The sequence below is a fragment of the Telmatherina bonti genome (assembly GCF_933228915.1).
Source record: "Telmatherina bonti genome assembly, chromosome: 12".
NCBI lineage: Eukaryota > Metazoa > Chordata > Actinopteri > Atheriniformes > Telmatherinidae > Telmatherina > Telmatherina bonti.
Window position 1 is genome coordinate 14217236 of NC_136610.1, and position 25913 is coordinate 14243148.

The following is a 25913-nucleotide window of genomic DNA, read 5'->3' on the forward strand; positions in this document are numbered from 1 at the left end:
AACAAACAAACAAACAAAAAAAAACAAACTGATGGAGCATATCTGTCCCTGCTTGACCAGTATTAGTAATAATCAATGTTGGGTAATAATGAGACCACAGTCTTTTTCATGGACCAAAATATTATCTAATATAATAAAGTATGAAGCCAAACAAGTTACACTACTGGGGACTTTTTATCCTGAACACAAAGGAAAGCCTGCAGGTTACTTTAGAAATAAACTATCCAACTATCATATATAGCAAAGTTGTTTTACTAAAGCAGCATTGTCTCATAGAAAATTCCACTCACCAAAAGTAGTTTGCAGAGAGAATAATGCTGACATTATAGTTTATATTTACATACATATAGTTTATAGTTTACATATAGTTTATAGTTACATACAATACAGCCACTAAAACTAAAGACGCATTTCTTAGTATGTTTCTTTGGTTCATGAGACGGGAGGGGGGGGGGCTTGACATTATTGTCGTCGATGAAAAGGGAGCCCTGCAGAAAGAGTTTGGAAACCACTGCATTAAGCTATTATTTGTGTTCCCTGCGATTGTTTGTTCTAGCAATAGGAATGATCTAAAGCCAAATATAATGACTCTGAGAGAGAAATAGTTTCAGACCAGAAACTGGGATAGAAAGAAAGTTGAAAAGTATTTAGTTTAAGTGCTGCCATGTCTTTCAGCAAGATATTCCATCTGCAACTAAATAAAGGGTTCAAAGGCATCAAAAGCATCTCAAGTATTGATGTGGAAAAAATACAGTGCTGAATAATGATGAAATATGAAATTAAATGAATATATGATAACATCCTTCAGTTTTTTTTTTATTTTTAAATTTAATTAATAATCAACTTTCTGACTTGTATTTTATTCTTCATCAGTTTAAATTTCAACAAAATATGTGGTTGAAAAGTTACATTTGAACAAAACTAAGAATATTTCCATGTTAAATTCTCCTTACGTTTATTCTTAGTATAGTCCTATCAGAGTAATTTTTTTTAAATTATTTTTTGTTGTATGTACAAAATGCTGTACTTAATTTAAATTACGACAGCCCCATCTAGTGTTTAACTCGTAGACTGTATGGTTTTTACTGCAAAAAAATGGTTTCAATTGTCCCGCCTTATCTTTAATATAATTGGCCAAACCTATTTGCTGAGTTAGTGACGTATTCAGTTCTCAATAGCCTGTCAAGGTGTCAATCTCACTAGTTTCCGGAAGTCTAACCACCCGCTACAAAGATGGAGGACGATCTGTTAGACTTTAGCAGACCTCATATGTACTTGTTTGGTGAGCTGGCTGGATGACAGACACATGAGACCTATGGGTTGCACAATCAGTTTTACTATTATGTTATTTTGCATACATAACTGTAAAACATTAGAAATAGGGATTTAGCTAAATAGCAGGCTAGCCTGTTTGACCGTCTCGCGCCAATTCAGTTCTTTTGTTAGCTATAGCCTGCAGAGGCGTGTAGATAACACCTCGCATCAGAGACTGCTATGTATATATATGTTTCTTTGCCCAGTGTGAGAGTTAATGTAAAGTAAATCACAAATTACACGTTTTGTTTTCCATAGGTTGTACCTTGAAATCGGATAAACGGGAGTTCAGAGTTGACATAGACGACGATGATGCAGAGCAACAGCTGTCACTCAAAGCAGTAAGAAGCTCACTTTGCCTTAATTTGGGATTGCATCTAGAATAATTAGGGCAGAACATGTCGACTATTAAGCCTCTTTCAAAGTGTCAGATGATATTTCTGTACATGGCAGTAGCGCGTTACTCTAAGACGTCAGTGTTAAAAAAACATCTTCAAGTCAGTTAACGTTAGTGGTAACGTTAATTAACGTTAGTGTTAACGTTAATTAATGGTCGTTAATATATATATATATATATATATATATATATATATATATATATATATATATATATATATTTATTTATTTTGTATATCCTAAGGTCACAACCAGAGAAACCTGAAACACGACTAATTTTTCTTTGTATCTGAACATATGTGTATTTATGTCACTTTCTGAAGGAAAACTGGTTTATAAAATCAAAATGTAGTTTTGACCATCGTATTGGGTGTCATCAAAGCAGTTTCTAAATGCTCCTGAGATCAATCACCGTGCCACAACTAATTTAAGACACATTACCCTACAACAGTGTTTTTCAACCTTTTTTGAGGCAAGGCACGCTTTTTTTCACCTAAAAGTCACAAGGCACATCACAAATCAAAATCTTTGTTTGTTTGTTTTTTTTTTGTTTGTTTTGTTTTTTTAAGTCCATATTATCAATATAAAGTCCATCTCGTCAAAGCCTTTTGAATAAAAATCAGACAAACACGAGAAGAATGAATTTTATTATCTTTCACTGGGGTCGGTTTGGATGAACACAGAGCTGCTTTTTAGACCAATTAGGTGAAATTGGGTAATTTCTCAGGGCACAACTGATAATCTCTTGCAGCACACTAGTGTGACATGGCACAGTGGTTGAAGAACATTGCCCTAGAATAAAAAAAAAAAAAAAAATCACATAAGTAACCCGATTGCCTGCTGATGACCTGAATTAAATGGTTTTTGGTGGGCTTAGTGGTGACCAGATAAATCAGATATACTAATCATTTATCAAATTTCCCTCCTTGAGCTGCACAAAGACATGGACAGATACTTAACAGCCATATATACATATATATATATATATATATATATATATACACACACCAATCTGCTATATTGTAACACTGCCTGTGTAACAATGAGTTTGCTGTGGTATCTGCCACCAGGACATTTGTAGCAACCATTTTAAGCATCATAAGATGCAAGGTGGAGCCTCAAGCAAACCAGCACTCTGCATTAACAATAGTGATTGCATCTGCCAAAACTTGCTGACAAATGTGCTGCTATTCTAGGTGTGTCTCGGAGCTGACGCTGAGGACAAATTTCATATGGTGGAAATTGAAGGGCTAACATATGATGAAAAAACCACCAAAGTGCCGCTAGTTGTCCTGAAACCTTCTGTCCTCCCTTCTGTAAGTCCTCATCAATACTGATAGTATTTTATGAAAACTTAAAAAGACTGATTATCTTAAACAGTGTTTGTGGCTGAGAAAAATATTAATTTAGCATGAACACAGGCAAATTAAATTCAAGTACTTATATTATTTAAATTGCTGTCTTTTAATGTCCAGATGAATCTAGGTGGGTTTGAGATCACGCCTCCTGTTACCTTTCGTCTCCTTTCTGGCTCTGGACCAGTTCATATCAGCGGGCAGCATTTTGTTAGTGAGTATTAAGGCTCAGGTTCAGATGCTTATTCACCACATCTCTGAAAAGAAATATATAGTAATGAAAAGCCATGTAATTGAAACTAATAAGTGAGTTCTTTCTTTTTGCATAAAAATTTTGACTTAACTTTTCAAAAACTATTGTAACCATTTCTGTACACTCTCCTTTGTAGAAAGTGTTTTAAAAGAGTTATTAACTGGAAAAGAAAAACCTTTTAATTTATTGATAAATATTACATTCATGAGTAAGATCACAGATCTACCTTTGAATCATCTTCTATTATTTATTTAAAGTATTTCACAGGTTCACTAGAATGGCACTGTTCTTAAAACAGTAGGAGTTACATTTGCACTGTTGCTTTGACTTGTAGGTGTGAAAGATTCAGACGATGAAGAAGAGGAGCACAATACGTCGCCAGTGAAGCGGCCTGCAAGCCTAACATCAGGGAAAAAGCCTACATTGGTAGAATTTTTAGTGATTTCATGGTTAATGATTTGAAAACATATGGACACAGTCTGTGTAAAATATGGTCCCTTTAATTAGTTGATACAAATATCAAATCTGATGGCATTCTGAATGATTGTTCTAAAACTTGCAGAAAAAACTAAAGATGGAGTCCGATGATGACGAAGATGATGATGAAGAAGACAGTGATGAAGAAGATGATGAGTATGAATTCTCTTTATTCTGAATTTCAGCTGCGGTTAAACTTGCATTTAAGGTTGTATTCACACCTAATTGTCTTCTTGACCAGTAGTTCCCAAACTTTTTCCATCAACAGCAATGATGCCAAGCCCCCATCCCTCCCCCGCTACCATGTGCACCACAGCACTTAACAATAAAACAAATGTAGAAATGCTAAGTGAAATATGTTTTAATGTCAGAGAAAACCTTTATCTTTAGTTTATTAGCAGCTGCTTAGGTCAAAACCCTACTAATTACTAATTCCTCTGCTATGATGTGAGGCTTTTTACACTGGGAAACTTGCACAATACTTAGTATGAGACAAATAAACATTTAACAAGACAAATGCAGATGAAGTGAAACTACTCTGCTGTTTATTGATGTTGAGTAATTTATTTCAGATGTAATCAATATGCTTTTCTTTCTGTTATCAATGAGAAGTCCCAAAGTAGCTTCATTCTTTCAGATGTTTTTAGACATATGAAACACTGGCGTCTCTTCATTACTCACAAAAGTACTGATCAATCCCAGGACAAGATGTTTTTCAGGTTGTTGCAGTGTTTGTTGTTGATTCATCATCGTTCACAAATGTGTCCATGTTTTGCTAGAGATGTTAAAACAATACATTTTACTTAGCTTGCTTTTTGTTTTTCATAACTCTGGGCCTCCCAGTTAGGGATCTGCTTTGCCAGACTCTATACATTTGGGAAAAGCTGGTCCAAGTTTGCTTTGACACTGCATTTAGTCAAGCAAACCAAAAACTTTTGGGCATATGACCTTCCTCGTGTGAGACAGGCTTCATCAATAATTCCTCAAAGAGAAGGCGCGACAAACATTGAACAAGAAAACATTACTGTACAACGAAGGGCAACTTTAATTTCCGAGTCCACTTCCTGCATTTGGTTTACTTGAAGAAAGCCGAGACCTGGACCTATGTTATAAGGCGGACCAGAGTTTGATTCTTAAATGTGCATCAGTTTGGTTGCACATACATATCTTCTTAAACAAGCCAAACTTTCCTAGAAAAATAAACCACAGTTTGCTAGAGAGAAAGTGAGAAGAATTTTAAATTTTCATTTCATTTGGAAATTTGCTTGTTGACAATGAAACATTTACTGTGAATAACTTTTATATTTCTCCATGTCAGGGTCTTTTGCTTAAATTTTCTCTTTCTTGGGAGCATATTGTATTCAGAAAAATTAAAACTAATAAAATGGAAGTACAAACTTTAAAGCTCATCAAGTTTAGTGTAAGATGCAACATTTAGATAAATGTAAGATTAAAAACTGCATTTATCTACTCTTGGTAAAGTAAATTATTAATTTCTGTCTAATTTATTTTAAGCTGTCCAGAAATATATGAAATTAAAACCGCAAGCGGTGATATAGGCCCTCGCACCATGGCGCCGCTCGGCATATGCCACCGCCTCCCCTGGCAACATCCTTCCCATGCCTCTCTCAACCTAAAGTGCAGCCAGACTGCACTTCAGGCCATTTAGGCCTTATGAAGGGTCACTTCCTGTCACCAAGGGGCGGGGCTAATTTATAATCTAATTATTGACATGCAGAAATGTGAAGGATATGCCTGGCATCATCTGTGGCAAATTTGGTGCAGGTTGGTCGTTTTTTGTGGGAGTTATGTCAGTTTTCCTTTTCGTTGCATCACATCTGCTTTGCTGCCCCGCCTCTCCTAAATGATATCCCCTATTAAAAGAAATAGCACAACTTTTAATCACACATGCCTCTTGAGCATCCTGACTCATTTGGGTTAAAGTTAGATAAAATTCTTAGCAGGACTTCCTCAAAATGCATGGCAAAGAAAATGACAGAAATGACCCCGAAAATGGCACCTTTTTCAACATGGCCGACTTCCTGTTTGATTTAGCCCATATGTCCAAGAGACTTTTTTGAAGGTGCTGGAATGGTCTACAAGTGTGCTGAATTTTATCCATGTCAGTCAATGTAGTGGGCGGGGCTGATTGATTGAAATATTGTAGGGGGCGCTATGGAGCCATTTACTATCTTTTCCACTATATTGTAATTTTACTCTATTAAGGACATAACTGTCATGACTCATGGCAAGTATGGTGAAGATGAAAGGTTTCATGGCTGTGTTACAGGTACTTCCTGGTTCATGATATCAGACACTTGTTGTTGCCAAGGGGTGGAGCTAATTCATAGTCGTATTATTGCATTGTAGATTTTGTTCATCATGGGACTGGCATCAAATGTGTCGATTCCTGTGCTGATATGTTGTTTTATGTGGGAGTTTTAGCAATAAGTCTTTGTTTATCAGACATCAAACTTTGAGGGCCCGCCCCTCCTAAACTAAATCTTCTATTAGAAAAAAGAACACAACTTTAAATCACACATGCCTCCTGAGCATCCTGTGCAAGTTGGGTGTCAGTTGGATAATATCCCTAGGAGGAGTTGTTTAAAATGCATGTCAAAGAAATGACCCCAAATATGGCACCTTTTTCAAAATGTCCGACTTCCTGTTGGTTTTGGCCCATATGTCCAAGAGACTTTTTTGAAGGTACTGGAAGGTTCTCCAACTGTGCTGAATTTTATCCATGTCGGTCCATGTAGTGGGCGGGGCTGATTGATTGAAATTTTGTAGGGGGCGCTATGGAGACATGCTCCATTTATTCCATAATGTTTCAATGGGGCTTAGTTCAGGGCCTTACTGTCATCAGTCATGGCAAGTATGGTGGCGGTCCAAGGTTCCATGGCTTGGTCACAGGTACTTCCTGTTTCATGGCGTTGGACCGCCATTCGCCATGTCCCGTTTAGCGTAGCGACTTGAGGTTTTTATTGTGGCATCATGAAAGGGTTTGACATGTTTTGGGGGAGTCTCAAGTGTTTGGGACCATTTGCTTAGAAGCATGACCCTCAAACGTGGAAAAAACCACTTCCTGTTGTAAGTGGGCGGGGCTTAGGTCTACACCAGCAATGGTCACATTAATCTGTTCAGGACTGATCCCTTATTAATCCCTATAGGTTTTAGGGTGATCAGATCAAAATTTAGAATTTTATAGTGATTTATGATGTCACGCCGCCGCATGGAACTTCGCCATGGCGTCATGGGCACGCCGTGCAGCGTAGAGCAACGTCCTTTACCAGATCTCGTCACCAACATGTTTTGTGATGCCTGAGTGAATTTGGGCCATGTGGTGTCCACCAAGCCAGAGTTCTGGGTGTGTGAGCAAAAAACAACACTTTTGACCTCCAGGGGGCGTGGCTATTTCATAATCAAAATATTGACATATAGAACTCTGTAGGAGGGGACTGCCATCATATCTAGCAAATTTGGTGCAGAAATGTTGCTTTATGTGGGAGTTATATCCGTTTAATTTTTCATGGCGAGACATCAAACTTTGAGGCCCCGCCCCTCGTAAACTAAGTCTCCTATTAGAAGAAATAACAACATTTAATCACACATGCCTCCTGAATATCCTGAGCAATTTGTGGCTCAGTGGGATAAAAGCTCTAGGACAAGTTCGTTAAAATGCGAGGTGCTAAAACGCCAAAATATTGACTTTGACCTAAAATGGCCGCCTTCCTGTCGACATTTCACCATGACATTAAGAGGATTTTTTGTTCGCCCTGTCATGTAGATCATGTGTATGAATTTTCATAAAGATTAATGACATGCAGTAGCGGGGCACCTAAAATAGGTGGCGCTCTCGTTCAGTTTCGCCCAAACATTCTGGAACACCTCAAAATATCAAATTTTTTGTATTCCCTTGGGGGGGTTCGCAAAATTTGGTGAGTTTTCGAGCACGTTCAGGCCTCCAAAAAAGCACGCGAAGTGTCCGAATAAAAATAATAATAAACACTGCAAATACAATAGGCCTTCGCACCGCCAAGGTGCTCGGGCCTAATAAAAGCCAGTAATGCTGCAGACTTGGTCTCCTGAAGCTCAGATGTTGTTTCTAATGCAGCTGTTTCATTATATAGACTGATTGATTAAATAACAGTGGTCTGTTTCGTCACAGGATTTCTTTATATTTCTGTAAGAAAGTACAGTGTTTTAAATTAATTTACTGGTCAATGGCAGAAAGCAATAATTTTTGAGAAGTTTATAAATGTTTAAACTACTGTGACTCTAATCCATAATTAAAAAAAGCTTAAATGCTCCAGTTATCTTGTTTACTTCACAATGTCCCGTATAATTTGTTTAATGTGTTGCAGAGAAAACTGCATCTAAAATGTGTAATTGCAATATGCTGGCTAATGCAATATTCTCAGAAGACATTTTAGTTTGAATGTGCAGTTATGTTACCCTTTGGACGGGTTATTGACAGAATTTGTGGAATACAAACAATTTAAGTATTTTTTAGTTTGATCTGGCAGTTATTGGTCGAGCTTAAATTCGCCCAATTCCAGTCACATGGCAAAAAAATCGATGAAGACATTTTTCTGCCTGGAAATTATCGTTGACTTAACCCTTAATAATGTTCATATTTTGTCTTTATAGTATGGCCAGGGTCAATTTGACCCAGAGCAATAAATCCATCTTGGTAGGTGTCTATATTAAACTTTCATCTGCCGATATATTGTCTAACTAGCTTTTATCACATTAATAAATGGATGATTTTTCCTTAATAAATGTTCTAGAGAATAGGGAGAGTTTATTTATAGGTTTTAAAACACTTGTTTATGGAAAGTGTCTGTTACTCCACAGTATCATGCCTTATCTTACATAAAGCCTGAAAGCCATAATAACTTTGAAATATTTCAATTCAGTTAAAATATGATATGAACTCTGGAACCATTTGAATTACCAATATCATCATGTTTTCATAGTGCAACCAGTGAACACTGTCTTAATACATATATCATAAGAAAGCATACAGATCTTTTTTCTTGGCCTCTTTTGTGACCTTTAATATCTAGTTAATGCACAGAAGAGGGGGTCAGAGAGAAAGGTTTAGATGTGCAACAGAAAGTTACCTTGTAGAAGAGCTATAATCTTTGTACATGAACTGGTCATTTAACCAGCAGAGCTAGCATTATCCCTCAGTTATTAATATTAATTAAACGCGCATCACTTGGATTGCACAACAGATAATAAAATGCTGCAGTTTTGCAGGTTTTGAATAACAGAAGTTACTTCTCATTTGCTGTGAATTGTCGACTTTTGTGTAAAAACTAACTGGTAGTGCTGTTTTTCTTTTATTAATGAATTAACTTTTTTTTTACATAAACCTCTGCTCTGCCTCCTCCTGCTCCTCATCATCAGTCATCTTAATCAAAGGGGCTGTAATCAGAGCTTCCTTCTCAGTGTCCTTCTACTTTTTCACTTTCTCCTTCAAATCCCTGTCACCCTCCTCATCTTGGAAGAAGTTTTTTTGCACAGTTTTTCTTGTTGCCATAATATCAGTGACTGAAATAACAGCCCATGCACTTTTTTTTAATGTTTACAACCCCTCACCATTATCCTCCCAACCAATGCTGATTCTACATTGTTAATACTGTTATTGTATTAGATTGAATGTGCAGATATTATGTTTGTGTCACATCACCATTTGACATTTACATGACTTATATTCCCTTTGTGAGATCACTCCTGTTCTGTGTCACTATTTAACTTTATCCAGATAACCACCATGCGTCTTGAAAAAACAGCAGGTCTGTGTCTGTGTGCACACAAGCAGACCTTGTGTGAGTGTCTAGGCCCCCCTTGGCCATCTGTCACCATTGTTCCATTAAAGGAAATGCATAGAAACATGACCTGTAGTTTTTATCAGTTTGAAGAATCCCTAAAACCATCATTTTCATTTATGTGCACCACATTGGTAAACTCTTTTTTTTTTGTTTTGTTTTGTTTTGTTTTGTTTTGTTTCTATGTTTTTTAGGCCACATTAAGAAAAACCATGACATTTCAGCCCAAAAGAATAGCATTAAGTGTAATTTTGCTGCTGTAAAATTAGACCCAAACAGTATATAAGCATTAAAGAAATGTTTTTTCTGTTTTTCATGTAGTGATGATGACAGTGATGAAGGTGATGTGAAGCCTCAGAAGAACGTGGGAAAAGTTCTCACTAAAGTAAGACTGGTCTTTTTTTCCTTTTTCTTTTTGCAAGTTGATCAATCAGCGCGCACCTCACTAAATTTATTTAAACTAACATCTATGTTGATCCAAATCTCGCATAAATTCTCATGAGAAAAGTTTTTTTTTTATGAATAAAGGGTCAGAACAAGCACTTTTTAAAATGATTATAATTTAATAAGTTTTTAAACAATTATTTAAAAACACTTAGAGGACAGTGAACACATGAAAAGACCAGGTTATGACACCTTTAAAATAAAAAAAGAAAAGACAACAACATAGTCAATATATTTGAAGTTTTATTTTATGCAGAACTTGTTCTAAAGATTTTTACAATATCATACCGAATCACTACACCTCCTCCCTGTAGTCTGTTAATTTGCTACTTTGGGGTTTTATTCATTTAATTGTTAGAATGCTACATAAACAAGATATCATCCACCAATCAGCTGGGCTTTATGATCCTAAATCACAGAATGAGCAGGAGAGAAATATCTCTGGCTGTTATGGACACAAAATTGCAAGACCTTTCCTTGCATGAGGCTCAAGCTGTGGAACTACTCCTGCAGGTTCTTTCAATAAAGGCCTCCCACAGTCCTCACTGCCTGCTGTATATGAGCAGCGGGCAGTGAGGAAGGCTAGATGCATTGTGGGAAACCAGAACCACACAAAGACTTTGAACTGCTTTCCTCTGGTCTCAGATTTAAAACCCCAAGACTGAGGACTAACGGATTTAAAAATTCCTTCGTTGGTTGTGCCATAGCATTTTTAAATCGGCTCAGATAACTTTACTCCCTTTTATGTGTTTTTTTTTTTTTTTTTTTTTTACTGTCTCTTGCAGTGTTTTTATACCCTTGAGGCATTTCTTTTATTTAAAATTTTCATGATTTATTTTTAAAATTCTTTTTAAAGGGGTTTTTTTTTTTTTAATTGTTTAAATCATGGTTGTTGTGAGTGACTGGATTTGTTGTGTGGTTTTTGTAGATCCTGTCTGTAAATGAAGTTTCCCATTGAGGACAATAAATAGATTGAATCTTGAATCTTAAAAGCGATCCCAGCCACAAAAATAATAAAGAAAAGGAGAAAAAAAAATCCCATGACCTGCCTGCACAAAATAAATATCCACCTGCATGATATTTATTGTATTTCATTTTTACCACAAAACTGTTTTTGCAGTAGTACCGCCCCGTACGAAGCAGTTGTTTTAACAGTGTGACTTAGTACAAGCTAAGCTAACATTGGAGTTATGGATACAATCCATATCAAAGGAAGGTGCGAAATATATAAAAAATCCCCTCCCAATTAAACCAAGTCACCCAAATATCCTGGTTTGAATGCCCCTCAAAATATAGCCGATCTCGTCTTCACATCCTCTTTTTAAGGTGCTGACCCTCTCACCGGTAAACTTTTGATGAAAACTGCATTCAGCATTGGCAAGAGTAACTTTTACTTCCACCCAGTTATTCTCTTTTCTGTGCTGCTGCATTCTCTTCCCACCTCTCACCAGCTGTTAGAGAGTAGATGGTAATAAGCAAGTGTGGGAAATTAAAAAAGACGCATATCAGATGGAAACATATTTGAGGCTTGGATACGGTAGAAATGTGGACTGACATTTTTTTTTTAACTCTTAAAAAGGAGATCCAAATTATTATATAGTGTGTGGATTTATAAATTGTTAGCTGTGAGTGTGAAACCTGGATCCTGGAGGTACTGTGTAATATGCCAATTAATTGTACTCTAGGCAATTTGCTAATTGCAATGTCGGTTTCAGTTTGAAATTGATTAATCATTCAGCCCTGTTTCTACCCTTATACAGTATATATATATATATATATATATATATATATATATATATATATATATATATATATGTAGGTATCATCCTAACCTCTTAATCCAATGAAGGGGAAGCTGGAGCCTATTCCAGCAGTCATTGGGCGAAAGGCGGGGTATGTGTATATACACTGATGGCACATTAATGTTAATTATATACATTTCTCAAGGTATTGTTGCCTAGTAACATCCTGAGACTTAGAAACCACACCTTACATCTTAGTTTCCGGGACGCTTTGTGACTTTAGAGCAGGCTGATTCATCAAAGAATGAACGAAAAACACTGGAAGACATTATTGAAGGCAGTAAGGACATAAAAGACAGGAATGAAGTGAGATAAGTCAACACTGGGCAGAGTAAAGATGGGATGCAAGATGGATACCAAATTTACTTTTTGGGACTTCCTCCCTGAGAAAATCTGCCAAAATTCAGTCGGGCTTTTTGAAGTGCTAAGTTAGTTTCTTTCTTTCTTTCATTCTTTTCTTTCTTTCACTTAATACTTTTATCTCATCCAGGCAGGAAAAAGAATGTTATTTGAACTTGAATGGCACTAGATAACCCCGCTAAGGAGTTTGAAAGATTAGTCTTGGCCCTTGTTCAGTTAAGTATTAACATTACAACTACCCCAACATTAAATGAAGTGGGCTGTTTGCATTTTATAGATACCAATGTTGTGACTAACCTATTATCACTAGACATGTAAGAAGCAGTGATTCTTTTCAGTTCTTTCTTCATGCAGTTTTGGCTCCAGGACAAAGAACAATAAGTTTTATAGTATACTTTTAAAACATTTCTTGCCATTTGGTAAGACTGAACTATAAAGTTAGATTTCGGTTCTTCTTCTTTTTGTCTTTTAAAGATATTTGTGGGATTCATTTTCCAATTGAGTTTGTCTTGTTTCTTTTGCATATTTCTTTCATAACTTTCTCTACAATTCTATCATTTTTAAAGTAGCGTGCATTTGTTTGTGGAGTATTTCCAGTCCTACATTGTCCACTAGGTGTCAGGGTGGATAGCTCCTTCCCGCAGTCATTTTACTGTAGGAGGAATTTGTCAGTGCTGCCGCCATCCTCCCCTTGTTTCTACCTCGACATTTGAAAATATACAGACTATACGCAATGCTAGCATTTAATTTCCACAAGCCCTTCCCATCCCTGCACCCACTGACCGTCCACTTCTTTGTATGAGAGAAAACATGGAACTTTTTCATCCTGTTTGCTCATGTACCCACCTGTTTTCAGAGAGTAAAATACAGGGTTTGTGTGGTGTAATGATCGGATTTCTTCTCTGTAATCTACTTGAATTCTCACTGTCTCACCAACAAGACCATGTTATGCACACATGCACACATATTTTAGAAGTCCAAGCTGTAGCTTTGTACATTTTAAAGTTAAGCATCTAATGCAAGCAGCATTGCAAAAATAAGCTGTACATACCTTCTTTGCACAAGGAGAGAAAGACTGCTTAGTTACACACACACACACACACACACACACACACACACACACACACACACACACACACACACACACACACACTTCCTTTAGTTATGGGAAACATCTTCTACCAGTTTTCTGAAGCTCTGCATATCTTTGTCCCTCTGTCATCCCACTGTTAATATGATTGCTCCTTTTTATCGTTTCTCATGCCATTTCAGCTGTGCACCTGGCCCTTGCCTTTGAACACTTGTTTTGCGTGTTAGCACAATCACTTGCAAGTGTGTGGGTGCATGTGTGTAACTGCCTCGTTTTTACGTCGGTGTCTGTTTGTGATTTCTTTCTTTTTTTTTTTGTCAAAGCACGCTATCCAAGTGTAAACTGTGCCAGGCAAAAGATCAAAGTAGGGCAGATGCGCATACCTGCGACGTGAGTGCCGATCCTTCCCTCAGGGTCAGATGACAGCTGAGCATTTCTGTCACCTGTTGATTTATTCTGTTGTCTTCTCATCTAAGTCCTCATGAACTCTACACCTCCTTCCCAGAATGATCTTAATCCATAGCCCATACTTTAATAATGAAAGCGCAGAGCTTTAGAAAGTAGGGCTGGGAGCAATTATTCTTTTGACTGCTAATTCAGCTGTGTTTCAGGATAAATTGTGTTTTGTTTTCCTTGTTTTCTCTTTTTGTCAAACCTCTGTGCTGTACTGTGTGGAGATCACGATGTGTCCAGAGAACCAAGTAATGGCATCAAATGCTTGTTCCAATTAATTAAAATTTTCCTTTTATTCAGAGGTTGCTTTTTTGTTTAAAATGAAACAAGGACAGGAAGTTTTACTGTAGTTGGTGTCTTTTCTGGCCTGTTGACAGTGGTAGCAAGGTTTACACTGATTATACTCTAGGTTATTTGTCTAAAATACCAGTGTTTGTCACTTTTTTTGTTTTTTTGTTTCTAAATAACAATCTTTGTTCTGATTTGGACTGAAGTTATCAGAAAAATTTGTGGAAAATAAGATTTGTTTTCAGGTGTTTCATTTGCAGATAGACAGGTTTCCCTTGATAAGTAAATGTCGCATCACTGCTTTTAGAAAGCTTCATTAATCATTAACATTGATTTACTTAGATGTAATCTACGATCTAAAGTCCTGAGTTTGTTCACACATCACTGCAGTGGATTTTCAAAATGCACAATTCCTGAACTTCTAATGAAAGTTCTAAATGCTTTTAATAAAATAAAAAATGTTTTTTTTTCTCACCTGAAATACATACAATACATTATGAAAAAAAAATTTTTTTAGTCAAGTTTTGGGCTTATGTAAAAACCAAAAAATGTAGTATCAGAAATGTTTTTCACCTCATGGTACAAGAAGGGCAGTTAAAATGTATTAATAAAAAACTACTATATTATACAGAAAGGATTACCTTGGTTCATGTAAGCACTTGAGTTATTCTGATTTCATTCTTGGGTCTCCACTGCAGCTGTGATGACAGTCAGATTTCCCTCTTGAATGAGTTTTATTAATGAAATCAATTAACTCATTGATTTGGACAAAATAAAGACAGCATAAGCATAAGCATGGTTGTAGTTTCCCTTCAGGCATGACTGAAGGCAGCTGCTTAAATAATTTCCCTCTTGCAATTGTGTCAAAGCATGCAGTCATACCTTTCGTCCAGTTTTTGATCAAACAGCATTGATTGCAGGAGAGCCAGGTACTTGCCGTGGCTGTTACAAGGTCATTACGCTGGTGACTGAAAGCCACGCAGGCCTGATGGAAAGGCCTTCAGAGTGGAGAACAATGACAGGTTATTGGGTTACTAAGTAGCTGAACGCTAAGAAATTTCCAAGCATGTCTAGTGTTTCCTCTACAACTTTTCAAGGCATTACCTCGTGGGAAACGTCCTGTTTTTAATATGGGCTTAATACACTATTAACTCTACTAATAATTTAAAATGCTTTTTCTTTTTTCTTACGGAATGACTATATGCTTGCAGCATCCTTAGTATGATAATCTCAGTTAATAACCCTTTTAATTTTCACAAAAAGACCAGAGAATATATTTCTCTGTATTATTCCTTTTGTTTAGGACAAGAATAAACAGAATTAATGTTTTTTTTTAATGCCTGAGATCTTAAAAAGAAAAGTTGATGATACTGTAACAGCAGTGATATGGTGAAAAATTGAAAGTCATGTTATTATAAACTCTTACTTTAGATTTTACATACCCAAACCAGTTAGTAAGAGATGGCTCATGCAGGATCATTTCCACAATTTTTCAAAGAAATTTGTCAAAGTCACTGCAAATTTACCTCTACTAAATAGTCAACTAGGACCTTAAAGGCTTCAAGAGACTTGACAGTCAGTCATTTACATGGCAAATTTAAAAATGTATCTACCAAAACTGCAAGAGCCCACATAAGGTACTTTTTTTTTTTTTTTTTTTTTTTTTTTTTTTTTTTTTACAACTATCCTCGGAGAATTTATTTGAAATTCACAGAATAGGAGAGAAGAAGGCCATAGTCTCACTTTGAAACTAGTACACATGGATGGAAGAATTATATAAAATACATTAATTAAAAGCTGTTAATGAACCAGTCATGAAAATGTATTCATTTATTTACACGCCAGTTAATAGTTATGTCTACTAAAAGGAGAATTTTGCTGTTTTTACATCAAAAGTAGCATGTTTTAATTTTTCTTCTTTCTTTTCTTTCAAAAACGGAACGCGAGCTTAAAAACAAGCCAGCTAAATCCTCTTCTATTTGCATTGTATTATTTGCTATGTGCTGAATGAGACACAGAAGAGAGTAGACACAGAACTGGAATCACATGAAAAGGTATTACAGTATTTTGCAGGCTGTGTAGGACCACTGTTTCAAGACAGAAAAAAATAAGTTGTGCAGCTCCTCACATGAAGATTAGCCTGGGTGCACTTGGGTTTTATGCTCCCATCAGTGCTGATCAGATGATATACAACTTCTGCTGAGTCCCCTGATGTCAGACTAAATGACAAAAATACTATTCCATCGTCTGAGATTTCTTTTTTTCATTTTAATGTTTATTTCCCCTAGAGCCCAGAGTCTACATCTAAGAAACCCAACAAGACTCCCGTGAAACAAAATGGCCCTGCAGAAAAACCATCAGGATCAGCACTTAAATCTCAGATAAAGGTATAGGAAGACTGTTTGACCTGTATATTCTCTTTTTCAATTTTTTATTTGGCTTAGGTGACAACCGTTAAATAAAGAAAACAGATTGGTGTATATTCTGTTTGTTTTTAAATGTCTGCAAAATAAGTTTTATTAAGACAGGAAACAGTTAGACACCAACTTGATTTACTACTTAACCAAAAGTATGATAATCATCAATATTATTTATTCCCTTTGATGTAATGTTCTTGATTTCTAGATTTAAAAAAAAAAAAAAAATTTAGAAAATTGTTTGTAAACTTTGTAGCCAACCAAATTATATAATGGCAGATAAAAATCAAATCTAACAACTATAGTCCTGATTAAAAGGCACTATGTTGCTTTAGACTGATACAAAAGACATTATTATTAAGATATTAATGGAAATACTTTTAAAGAAAGTCAGATGCAGTTACATTATTATTTAATGTACAAGTGCAAAAAAGAGTGACAGATTATTGTATCTTCACAACTGAAGCCCATTCAGAATAGAAAACAATCTTGAATACAAAAGGTCTTCAATTAAACATTCCCATTTTTTTAAGTAGTTTTCAAGAAAACCTGATGCAGCCATCAAGCAAAATTTATTATGTAGTCTTTGTTTAAAAAAAAAAAAAAATAGGATGAGATCAAAAATTGATTTGCGCTCAGAACATAAAAGGTGTTGTCTAAGATTCAGACCCTCGGGGTGGTTTGCATTCATTCCCATTTACAATTTAAAACATGCAGTTTAAAAAGACAAAAATAAACTTGGCAATCTTTCCCATTGTGAACTTGAGGAATGTGTTAAATGTAGGTTGCAATTATCTTAACATGATAGTTAATTTCTTGGATTGTATGCCTTGGAAGCCTGCCTCTCAAAACCCAAAGCTTAGACTCCACCTGTCTTTAAGCAAACACACCTGACCTCTAAGCAGGTTTCCTGGGGCAAGGTTTAAACCTGTGACTTCTTAGCTTGACCCTGCCATCTTAAGTTGAAACCACCTTTGATGCCCCTCACCCCTCTAAAACTTACATCCACATCAGGGAAAACAAATTGGCAAGCTTCTCTGCAAGTTTACACATTTCACAGAGTACGCTGAAGTGAAAGAAAATACTTGGAGCAAACTCTGTTTAGATAAGGTGTTATTTGTTGGCATGGTAATGCTGGCTGCGTAAGTGATAAAAACATGACTTGCACTAAAGGCACATCATCACTCAGTGCAACACTTGTGGCACATGAGAAAACTGTCATGTCTTGTCTGAGCTCATGACAGAAAGCGCTGTGATTTTTGTTGTGTGGAACACTAAGCTACAGGATCGCTAAACCCCTGAGGTTAGAAAGGGATTCCCCTTAAGGGCAGCATTCTTTCTCGGTGGGTGATTGCAGCAAACTACAATGTCTATTGTCCAGACAGAACAGAGGGTCTTGCAATGCTTTTGGGGATTACCGATGTGCAACTGAACCAGCGAAACCTTCCCGCCAGTTAAACTTTCTGGCCCGCTCTGCTTTTATTACTCCCATCCCCTCTCCACCGCTTCACAACTGCTCCCTCTCTACAACCTCTTCACACCCCTCACTTCCTGGACACACCTTCTCCCAATTGCTCTCATTATGAGCGTTTGATGTCTGGTGCAGCTTGCGCTTCCAGATGCCCCTGAGGAGCGAGGAAGCGGGCGTGGATGTCTGTTTTTTCTTTCCTAAATGCAGGTGACTGGTCATTAGATTGGCTTGTTAGATCTGTTGCCAGTACCGCAGTTCTCACCTCTCGCAGCCCAGCATGTAGCCGCACCTTCTTGTGAAAAAAGCTCAACATGAGGACCAGTTAACTTGAAGTGTGCTGATCTGAGGTAACTTAATCTTGCAGCTGGTGTTCTGTGATTGATGGGTTTGGAGAAGTTGATGCCTTCAAGCACACGTCACGGTCGTAAAGTAGATAACCAACTTACTCAGCCTTATCCCAATAGAGTGTGACTCATTGTTTTAGTGTCTGATTGACGTGTATAACAGCAAGTGCCTGTCTCATTTACTAGGAAATGTACTAATGTTTTCTACTAGACCTAATACATGTACAAAAAAAAAAATGTGCACGTACATAGATTTAATGTGCATCTACCGCATTTTTACAGATCCAGTAAGCCACTAGGTCAACAACAATGTCCACTAGTTACATTTTTTCTTTTACATTAAGTTAATAAAATGATTCTTGATTTCCTCATCTTATTACTCCTTATTAGTCACTGAATCTGATACACTCCGTTTCATCATCTGGAAGTTATAGTTTCTGAATTTCTTTATGAAATCACTACATTTAAACAACACTTAAATAAAGCAGTTTTGTTAGTCTGACTACAGTCATATGGGATGAAGCTGTCAGAGCCAGACTAAAACCTAGAAAACTTGTTTAGAGCAAGAATATCTCCTTTACTCACTCAAATACCTGGAAATTTCCTTTTTTTCCTGGAAAAACATTAAACCCCTAAGTGTATTTTATTTCAGCCAAATTCCAAATAAAGCTGCTCCCAATCAAAATTTTGTGAGATTTTGAAACATGTCAGAAACTTTTTAACTGCTAACGGGGCCAAGATCGACATTCAGACAATATCTGTGATTAGGCTGTACTGATACCTAACTAGTATGAGAAACAAAATCACTTTAACATCAACAGATAAGATCCCCTTATCAGCAACGGGAAGCCACCGTCTAACGTCATGAGCTGCTCATATAATCTTCATCCAAACTTGATATAGATCACATGCTGCATATCTATTAGATTTTTTTTTGCAAAATAAAAGCAAACAAACAAAAGTTGTGACATTTGAAATTTTTCGAAACGTAGTTGTTTCTATGTGCTTGTTTTTTTATTACAATATTTAGTTTTTGTGCAATTCTAGGTGTAATGGACTAAAATGGACAGCTACAGTTACATTAGCATTAGGTGATTGTTCAGTCATTGCCTTAATGATGTTAAAGGTTGACAACATCCTCATCGAGAAGCATCATAGGATCAGAAAATTTCTGCAACTTTTGTCAGCTGTGTTTGGGAGCCTTGTGTGCTGCTCCTTTATGACTGCCTTTTGGTTAGTTTCAGGGTGAGAAAATACTCTGCATCAATTTTTACACTGTGATTTTTACAGTTGCTCCAACTTCACAATCTGTGTGTTTACATGGGAGTTTTAATTCCTGTTTAATTTCGAATAAAAGTTAATTCCGCTTTAAACTGATGAAAAACTACTTAATTCCTAATGCTAATTTTTATTCGGAATTAAACATAATTCCGATGTAAGTGGCTGGTTTATTCGCATTTTAATTCCCATCTATTTAATTCGTCTGTCATGTAAACCTTAATTCCACACTAAGTTAATTCCAGTCGTTCTGCACATGCTCGTTACCTTGTCCTGTCCCGATGACGTGTGTTGTTTTGCCTTCCGTGTTCGGTCTATCTTTCTTCTTCTTCTCAGTTGCTGCAAAAAGCGAAGTAGTATGCTCCTGTTGAGCTGGTACTTCAAAATTATAATAAAAATAGCGGCAAAACTGGTACTTATTGTGTAGTTTTTACAAGTTACGACTGAAAAGACGAGAAGCAGGGAGCAAACTTTGTCTATTTCCGGTATACGTCATACATTACGTGCACGCTCTGTCCAATCCCTTTTCCAAACACGCCACTCTAAAGAGGAATTAAGTGAGGACGTGTTTCATGTAAACGTTTATTCAGAATTATTGTCTTCATGTAAACTCGTAAGAGAATTAAGTTGATTCCGAATTATTTAATTCCGAATTATTAATTCCGAATTAAAAAACACCACGTAACTGTACCCACTGTTTCAATAAGTTTGTAAATGTCACAGATCAAAACAAGGGAGGAAAGGTGAATGTCATGTTGAGCTGACGGTGCTTTATTAATTTTTCAACATTTTAACAGATTTTGACAAATCATAAAGATAGATCCTAGTTTTAACTGCCCGAAAAATATCAGAAAATGTGAACTTTGCTATTGCAGAGACACACACCACCAAGCTCTAGCTGTCTCTGACAGAAAACACTTATAAGACTCATAGAAGGATGGTCACAGTTCACAGTGATCCGGCAGTTTCCCCAAAACATGAGGCCCCAAGTTTCTCATTCCACCAAAATGACAATTACTATCCCTGGACAGACTCGATGAGCAAATGTGTCACAACCATGTGTTTGCTCTGGATTGAAGATGAGGGATTGCATCAAATGATAGTGTGCTTGTGATTAAGTTCCATGTCTTGTGGCATCTGTAATCATTGTCTGGCCCAGATGAAAAAGCTTGCCGGCTTTGTGTGTTTATCAGCTGTTTCAGGTCCACAGCTGTCCTTTGGAAGTAGAGTGCTGCCCGTAAATAATAAATATGAGGTGCATTTGAATGGCAATGAGCCAGCAGCATATGTGTTTTTTCTTGCAGTTTGTTGTGTTTGTGTTAAGGTTTTGTTCATTTTATGTCTTTTGATCTTTGCTGTAAAATGCAGATTTCTCATGGATGGGGACAAATTATTGCATTTTTTTCCACTTATTAGTCACTAACTTTATAGAACTTATTTTCTTAAAATTATCCCACCTGTGTTTGACCATTTAAAGTCACAGCTTGAGGTTGTTAAAGTTTTTAAGGTTTGTTTTTTCTAAAGAATTGCGCAGCAACATATGACGCGTTTCATAGCATTTGTAAAAGAGCTTAAGTCTTCATGTTTTGCTTGGAGTTCAAGAACAATGTTGTATTTCTAGTGTGTTGGAAAAGCGTTTATTTTTGTCCAGATGTTACAGATGTGATATTAACTAAATGTTTGATAATAGTTCCTTACAATCTGGCTGCACATGCTTCCAATTACTTGGAAGCATGTGCAGCCAGATCAATGCAACTCTTTCAATGTTTTATAAATATTTGTTTTTGTATGTGTATATATGATATGATATGATTTGATATTATATTATATTGTATTGTATTGTATTGTATTGTATTGTATTGTATTGTATTATATTATTATGTATACTCCTTAACCAGTGTAAAATCAGTGCATAAAAAGTGACCATTCTCAGTAGAAATGAATTATCTTTAATATTCTCTACTAACTGAGCTACTGAAACAGTGTAAAAAAAATGTTTATTTTGTAATGTTTTGAATTGGTGTTCAACTGAGCAGAGACTTTTCTCTCTCTGTTGCTTTCAGCGGTGCTTCTGTTGCCTGTCAAATGTGTCTATCAATGAGACCCTGCAATTTCACAGGATTCCACTCTGACTTTGCATGTAGAAACAAGCTCTGTGGCTTGTGTAACATGCAGTCGCATTGTATGGCGTATGTGTGTTAGCCATATTCAGACACTTCCTAATTGAGGATGAGGCCTTGGCTTGCCCGGGTGTGGACAAACCAACAGGCCGCCAAGCACAATGCTAATGCCGCTCTCCTCTCCCAAGAAAAGAAGGACATCATTTTTAAAAGCATCTTTTAATGTCACTAAACGCACAAGGAGAAACCGCTTGTGTCAGTGTTGCCCCATTCATTTCTGTTGGGGGAAAAAAAAGCCATTTGAAGAGGTCCTGCATTTCAGATAAACATGATTGCAATAATTGCACAGCAAAATATTGAATTTGACAGTTTGTATTGTTCATGTGAGAGTCAAGGTTAGGTTTCTCTTTGCAAACAATAATTTGTCCCTTATGTATTTAAAAGAAATGGATTAAAAAAAAAAAATGTAATTAGGCTCGAATGAGTTGTCCTTTCTAATGCTTTCATCTTCTTCCAGCTGCTTGCCCACGCCAAGCCTGTAAACACAGAACAAGAATAAATGGGTCATGATAGGGCTGCAGCCCAGACAGGCTTATTGGTCAGCAAAAGAATTCCCTGTCAATGATAACAGAATGAAACAAACTCCCAACAGAGCTAAAAAATATGCCAACACTTTACAACTTTTTGCATGGAAAGAAAAAAACAAAAAACTAACTGCATAAAGAAAACAGAAACGTGTCAACATTAAGTTTTGCATGGCATGTTTCAATTTACTAGGAAAAAGGAAATAAAGAATGCCAGGTGTCCCGTTTTGTAATACCGAACTTTATAGGACAGTGAGGGAAGTATGGAAGTAAAGTCACTCACTGTTATCAGTCAATAATGCCTTTTTTTTATTGTACTTTCTACATTGTTTTACTGTATTTTTACTATGCAATGTACTTTTACTGTATGTGCTCTATGTTCGTTATATATGTGTAATGTATTTGTGGATTTTACAAATGAACTCAGAGAGCTACAGTCTGTTAGAAAGCAGGTTTTTATTTGTGTGATTACTGCTGCTGTACACGGTCTGTGTTAAATAAACTAAACATAGTTTGAATTTAACATTTCAAGTTCAAATGAGAAACAGAAAACAATGTACAAAAACTTGAGTTAAAAAAGGAAATATTATGGCATAATTAGAAGCTATCACATTATCTTCAACATGTATGACTCTTTTAATTGGCAAACAAGCCAATGATGTGCGTTTTTTTTTTTTTTTTTTTTAACCCCACTCTTCTGCATTGTTTTAGACCAATGCTCCAGAAAAAGTCAAACCTCAGGCTGGATCATCTAAATCTCCATCTCTGACTGAGGTTAAGAACAAGTTGTCAGCAGCAGCCAAGGAGGTAATACGGCCAATCTTTTTTTAGACAAAATATCATTTTTAGATGATTATCTCACTGACCATTAACTCAAGACCATTCCTTATTTCTTTTCTTTCAGGGAAAACCACTACCAAAGACAGAGCAGAAGTTTGAGAACTTTGTTAAGAGTAGTTTTAAGATCACAGACAAAAAAGTAAGTTACCTTGAATATAAGCTTTTTCTTTTTCTGCTTTGCTCTGATATGACACAAATAAATGTAATTAATTCTCTCTGGTATTACTGTGGATAAATTCAGTGTAATGAACATCAAGCCACAGGAATTTTTTCTTACCAGTTTTTTAGAAATATGTCTTCATTTATTGTGTATTAGTAGCCATGAGAACATTTACCCACGCTTCACTTTGGTTTGAAGAGCTCCTTGCAGTGGTAGGTCCTCAGGAACGCTCCTCACACTGTCCCTTATACCTCAGACATCTCTCCAGCACAGTGTGTATCTTTTGAAATATACGCATGTTGTGTTGGCAGGCTCTTATAAAACAGAATGGGAGTACACCTGCCAAGCAAACTTGCTCCCTGTGATTTAGTGGAGTTTTTCTTTTGTAGCCTTAATAAAGGGACGGGTGGTATGTGAATGGTACCGGTCTTTTTCAACTTCAAGGCAATTGACCAAGTGCAGGACTTAAATCTAGAAGAGGAAAAAAAAAAAAAATTTTGCAAAGCATGGATTAATCACCTCTAAACCACTGAATGATTACTGCAGACTAAAGTGTGGGATAGTAAAGCTGCATCAAAGCTTTTTTTAGGTTTCAATCATGCTGTTTGAACGCTTATTTGTAATTGTGCTGCACTGTTAAAAATGTTAAATGTAGTTATGAGAGCAGGTGGAAACTCTTTAGAGCGACAAGGGCTGGGTGGACAGGGAAAAGAGTGGGGGTGGAGTCGTGTCGGGGAGAGCTTGTTGATCCCAGTGTGTAGAAACATCTGTGAAAGTGCTTTGGTTTCATCAGCCAAGGCTGAGATCTGTCAGACCTGGAGCACCTAGTCATATACTCTGGTATGTACTGCTGCCCCCACCCAACCCCTCGTCGTTCTCCAACAGCCCCGTCCAAACTCAGCATTCCCACAGGCAAAGCGCACGAAAAAAAAGTCATGTTGTAGTAAAAGTGAGTCATATGTGTCATGCTGCGTAGCACTTCATTTGAATGATTTATAATTTTGCTTTCTTTCTCTCTGGTTCTGGTGTTATCCTTTTCTCCCCTCACCTTCCTCAGGTGGTCAAAGATCTCTGGAGTTTTATGCAAACACTGAAGACGGAGAAGAAGTAACACACATTTATGTTGAAGCATTTGTATGTTTTCCTGACAGACATTTAAAGGCACAGTCAGCGAGATTTCCTCCTTAGCCTCGTCCTGTCAGCACTGCAGGAATATGTTCAGAAGGACTAAAATTTGGGATATTTGTGAAAACCGTTAATGCATAGATTCAGGTATCTTTTTTTTTTCTTCTTTGTTTTTTCCTTTCGATGCAAAGCACCAATTGAGCTGGCTCACTCACAAATTCAGCCTTGATTAGCAGCGTGTGAATTTTCCCAGAAGGAAAACTTGTATAGCGATGGCACCAGTCTGCACTAACCCCACTGATGAAAAGCATAAGGACTACTTGTCAGGTTTTGCAGATACAGCTCATTCTAGAAACAGTCCATCTAAAATTTGTGCCATCTTTTGGCCATAAATGTACCTAATCTTTTCTGAATGCAACCAGCAAATAAAGAAATAAGTAATTGTCTAAAATTAAAGACCATAGCTAAACTAAAACTAAAGCTTAAAATCTGATGAAGCCAAAAATGTTAGGTAAGGTTTTTTGCACACCAATATCATCAAACTATCTTATTTTCTCTGCAAGACTTCATCAAAGACAGATTACACAAGAAATAAAAGCAGCTACAGTTGTAACACTTATTGGCCAGGTAGCTGCAGAGAGTGAGATTCCATCACCTTACATGCTTCACATGTTGACGGTGCGGTTTGCTTTGGGATTGCAGATCCAGAACAACTGGCTTCAGGTGCTTTGTATTTCTGACACTGTGTGTCCATGATAAGTGAATAATGCAATAGGAGATGTTGCAGAATGTGCCTTTAAATATCTTCTCTGTCACCACCAGAGGTAAACCAGTCCTAATAAGTTAGAGTTTGAGCAGTGAATACAAGTTTGTTCAAGGCAGGTGGTTATTTTTTATATCATCAACCAGTTTCTTTTGCTTGTCTTTTAGCTTGTTGATATGATGTACATGAAGATTTGTCTGATATATTTCAACAATTCAAGTTGTAAAAGCATTAATTTACTCTATTAAGTTCAGTGTTGTATCTCAGTGTGCAGCAACTATGTCTTGCCAGCAGCAGAAGGGTTCCTTTTTGTTTCCATCAGAGACAAAACAAATACTAAAAATTAAGTTTATCTAAAATGGCTAATTTAGGAAAACTTAATGCATTATATATGCATATCAAAACAAACAAAACTGTAAAATAATGTGATTGGAATGTCAAGTCGAGGATTGCATTGACCAAAACAGCTCTTGCACTGTTTAAAGTGTATTTCAGTGTACCACATGGAACTAAAAACTGATTATAAGCATATTATTGGTGCAGATTTTGTTTTAAATGCAATACTTTTAAAGGTACATGAAAAAAACATCAGGGGAACATCATAGTTTGCACCCTGGTGTGCCATTGGTTTGATGTTAGACAGCATGCACTCAGTCTGAGCTTACAACATCTGTAATCCTCTATAATTCCTTTAAGAACCAAATGTTTGTTGGTTTCTACCATCCTTAACCAGTGAGATGCT

At 36.6% G+C, this 25913-nt stretch overlaps 1 protein-coding gene across 2 annotated transcripts; it reads left to right on the top strand.

Annotated features, from left to right (window-relative positions):
* Window positions 1-1233: 1233 nt before the first annotated feature.
* Window positions 1234-25139, top strand: npm1b (nucleophosmin 1b; the record flags this gene model as incomplete). 2 transcript variants are annotated; one of them, XM_079249612.1, is made up of 11 exons in its annotated part: window positions 1234-1282; window positions 1573-1655; window positions 2907-3026; window positions 3186-3279; window positions 3653-3744; window positions 3881-3951; window positions 9954-10017; window positions 16358-16456; window positions 22995-23090; window positions 23188-23262; window positions 24341-25139. In XM_079249612.1, 11 exons carry the CDS (start codon window positions 1234-1236, stop codon window positions 24392-24394), a joined length of 897 nt encoding a protein of 298 aa, XP_079105738.1. In that variant the 3' UTR covers window positions 24395-25139. The 2 variants fall into 2 exon arrangements, with proteins under 2 accessions (XP_079105738.1, XP_079105739.1); XM_079249613.1 differs by lacking the exon at window positions 16358-16456.
* Between the last annotated feature and the right edge of the window lie 774 nt (window positions 25140-25913).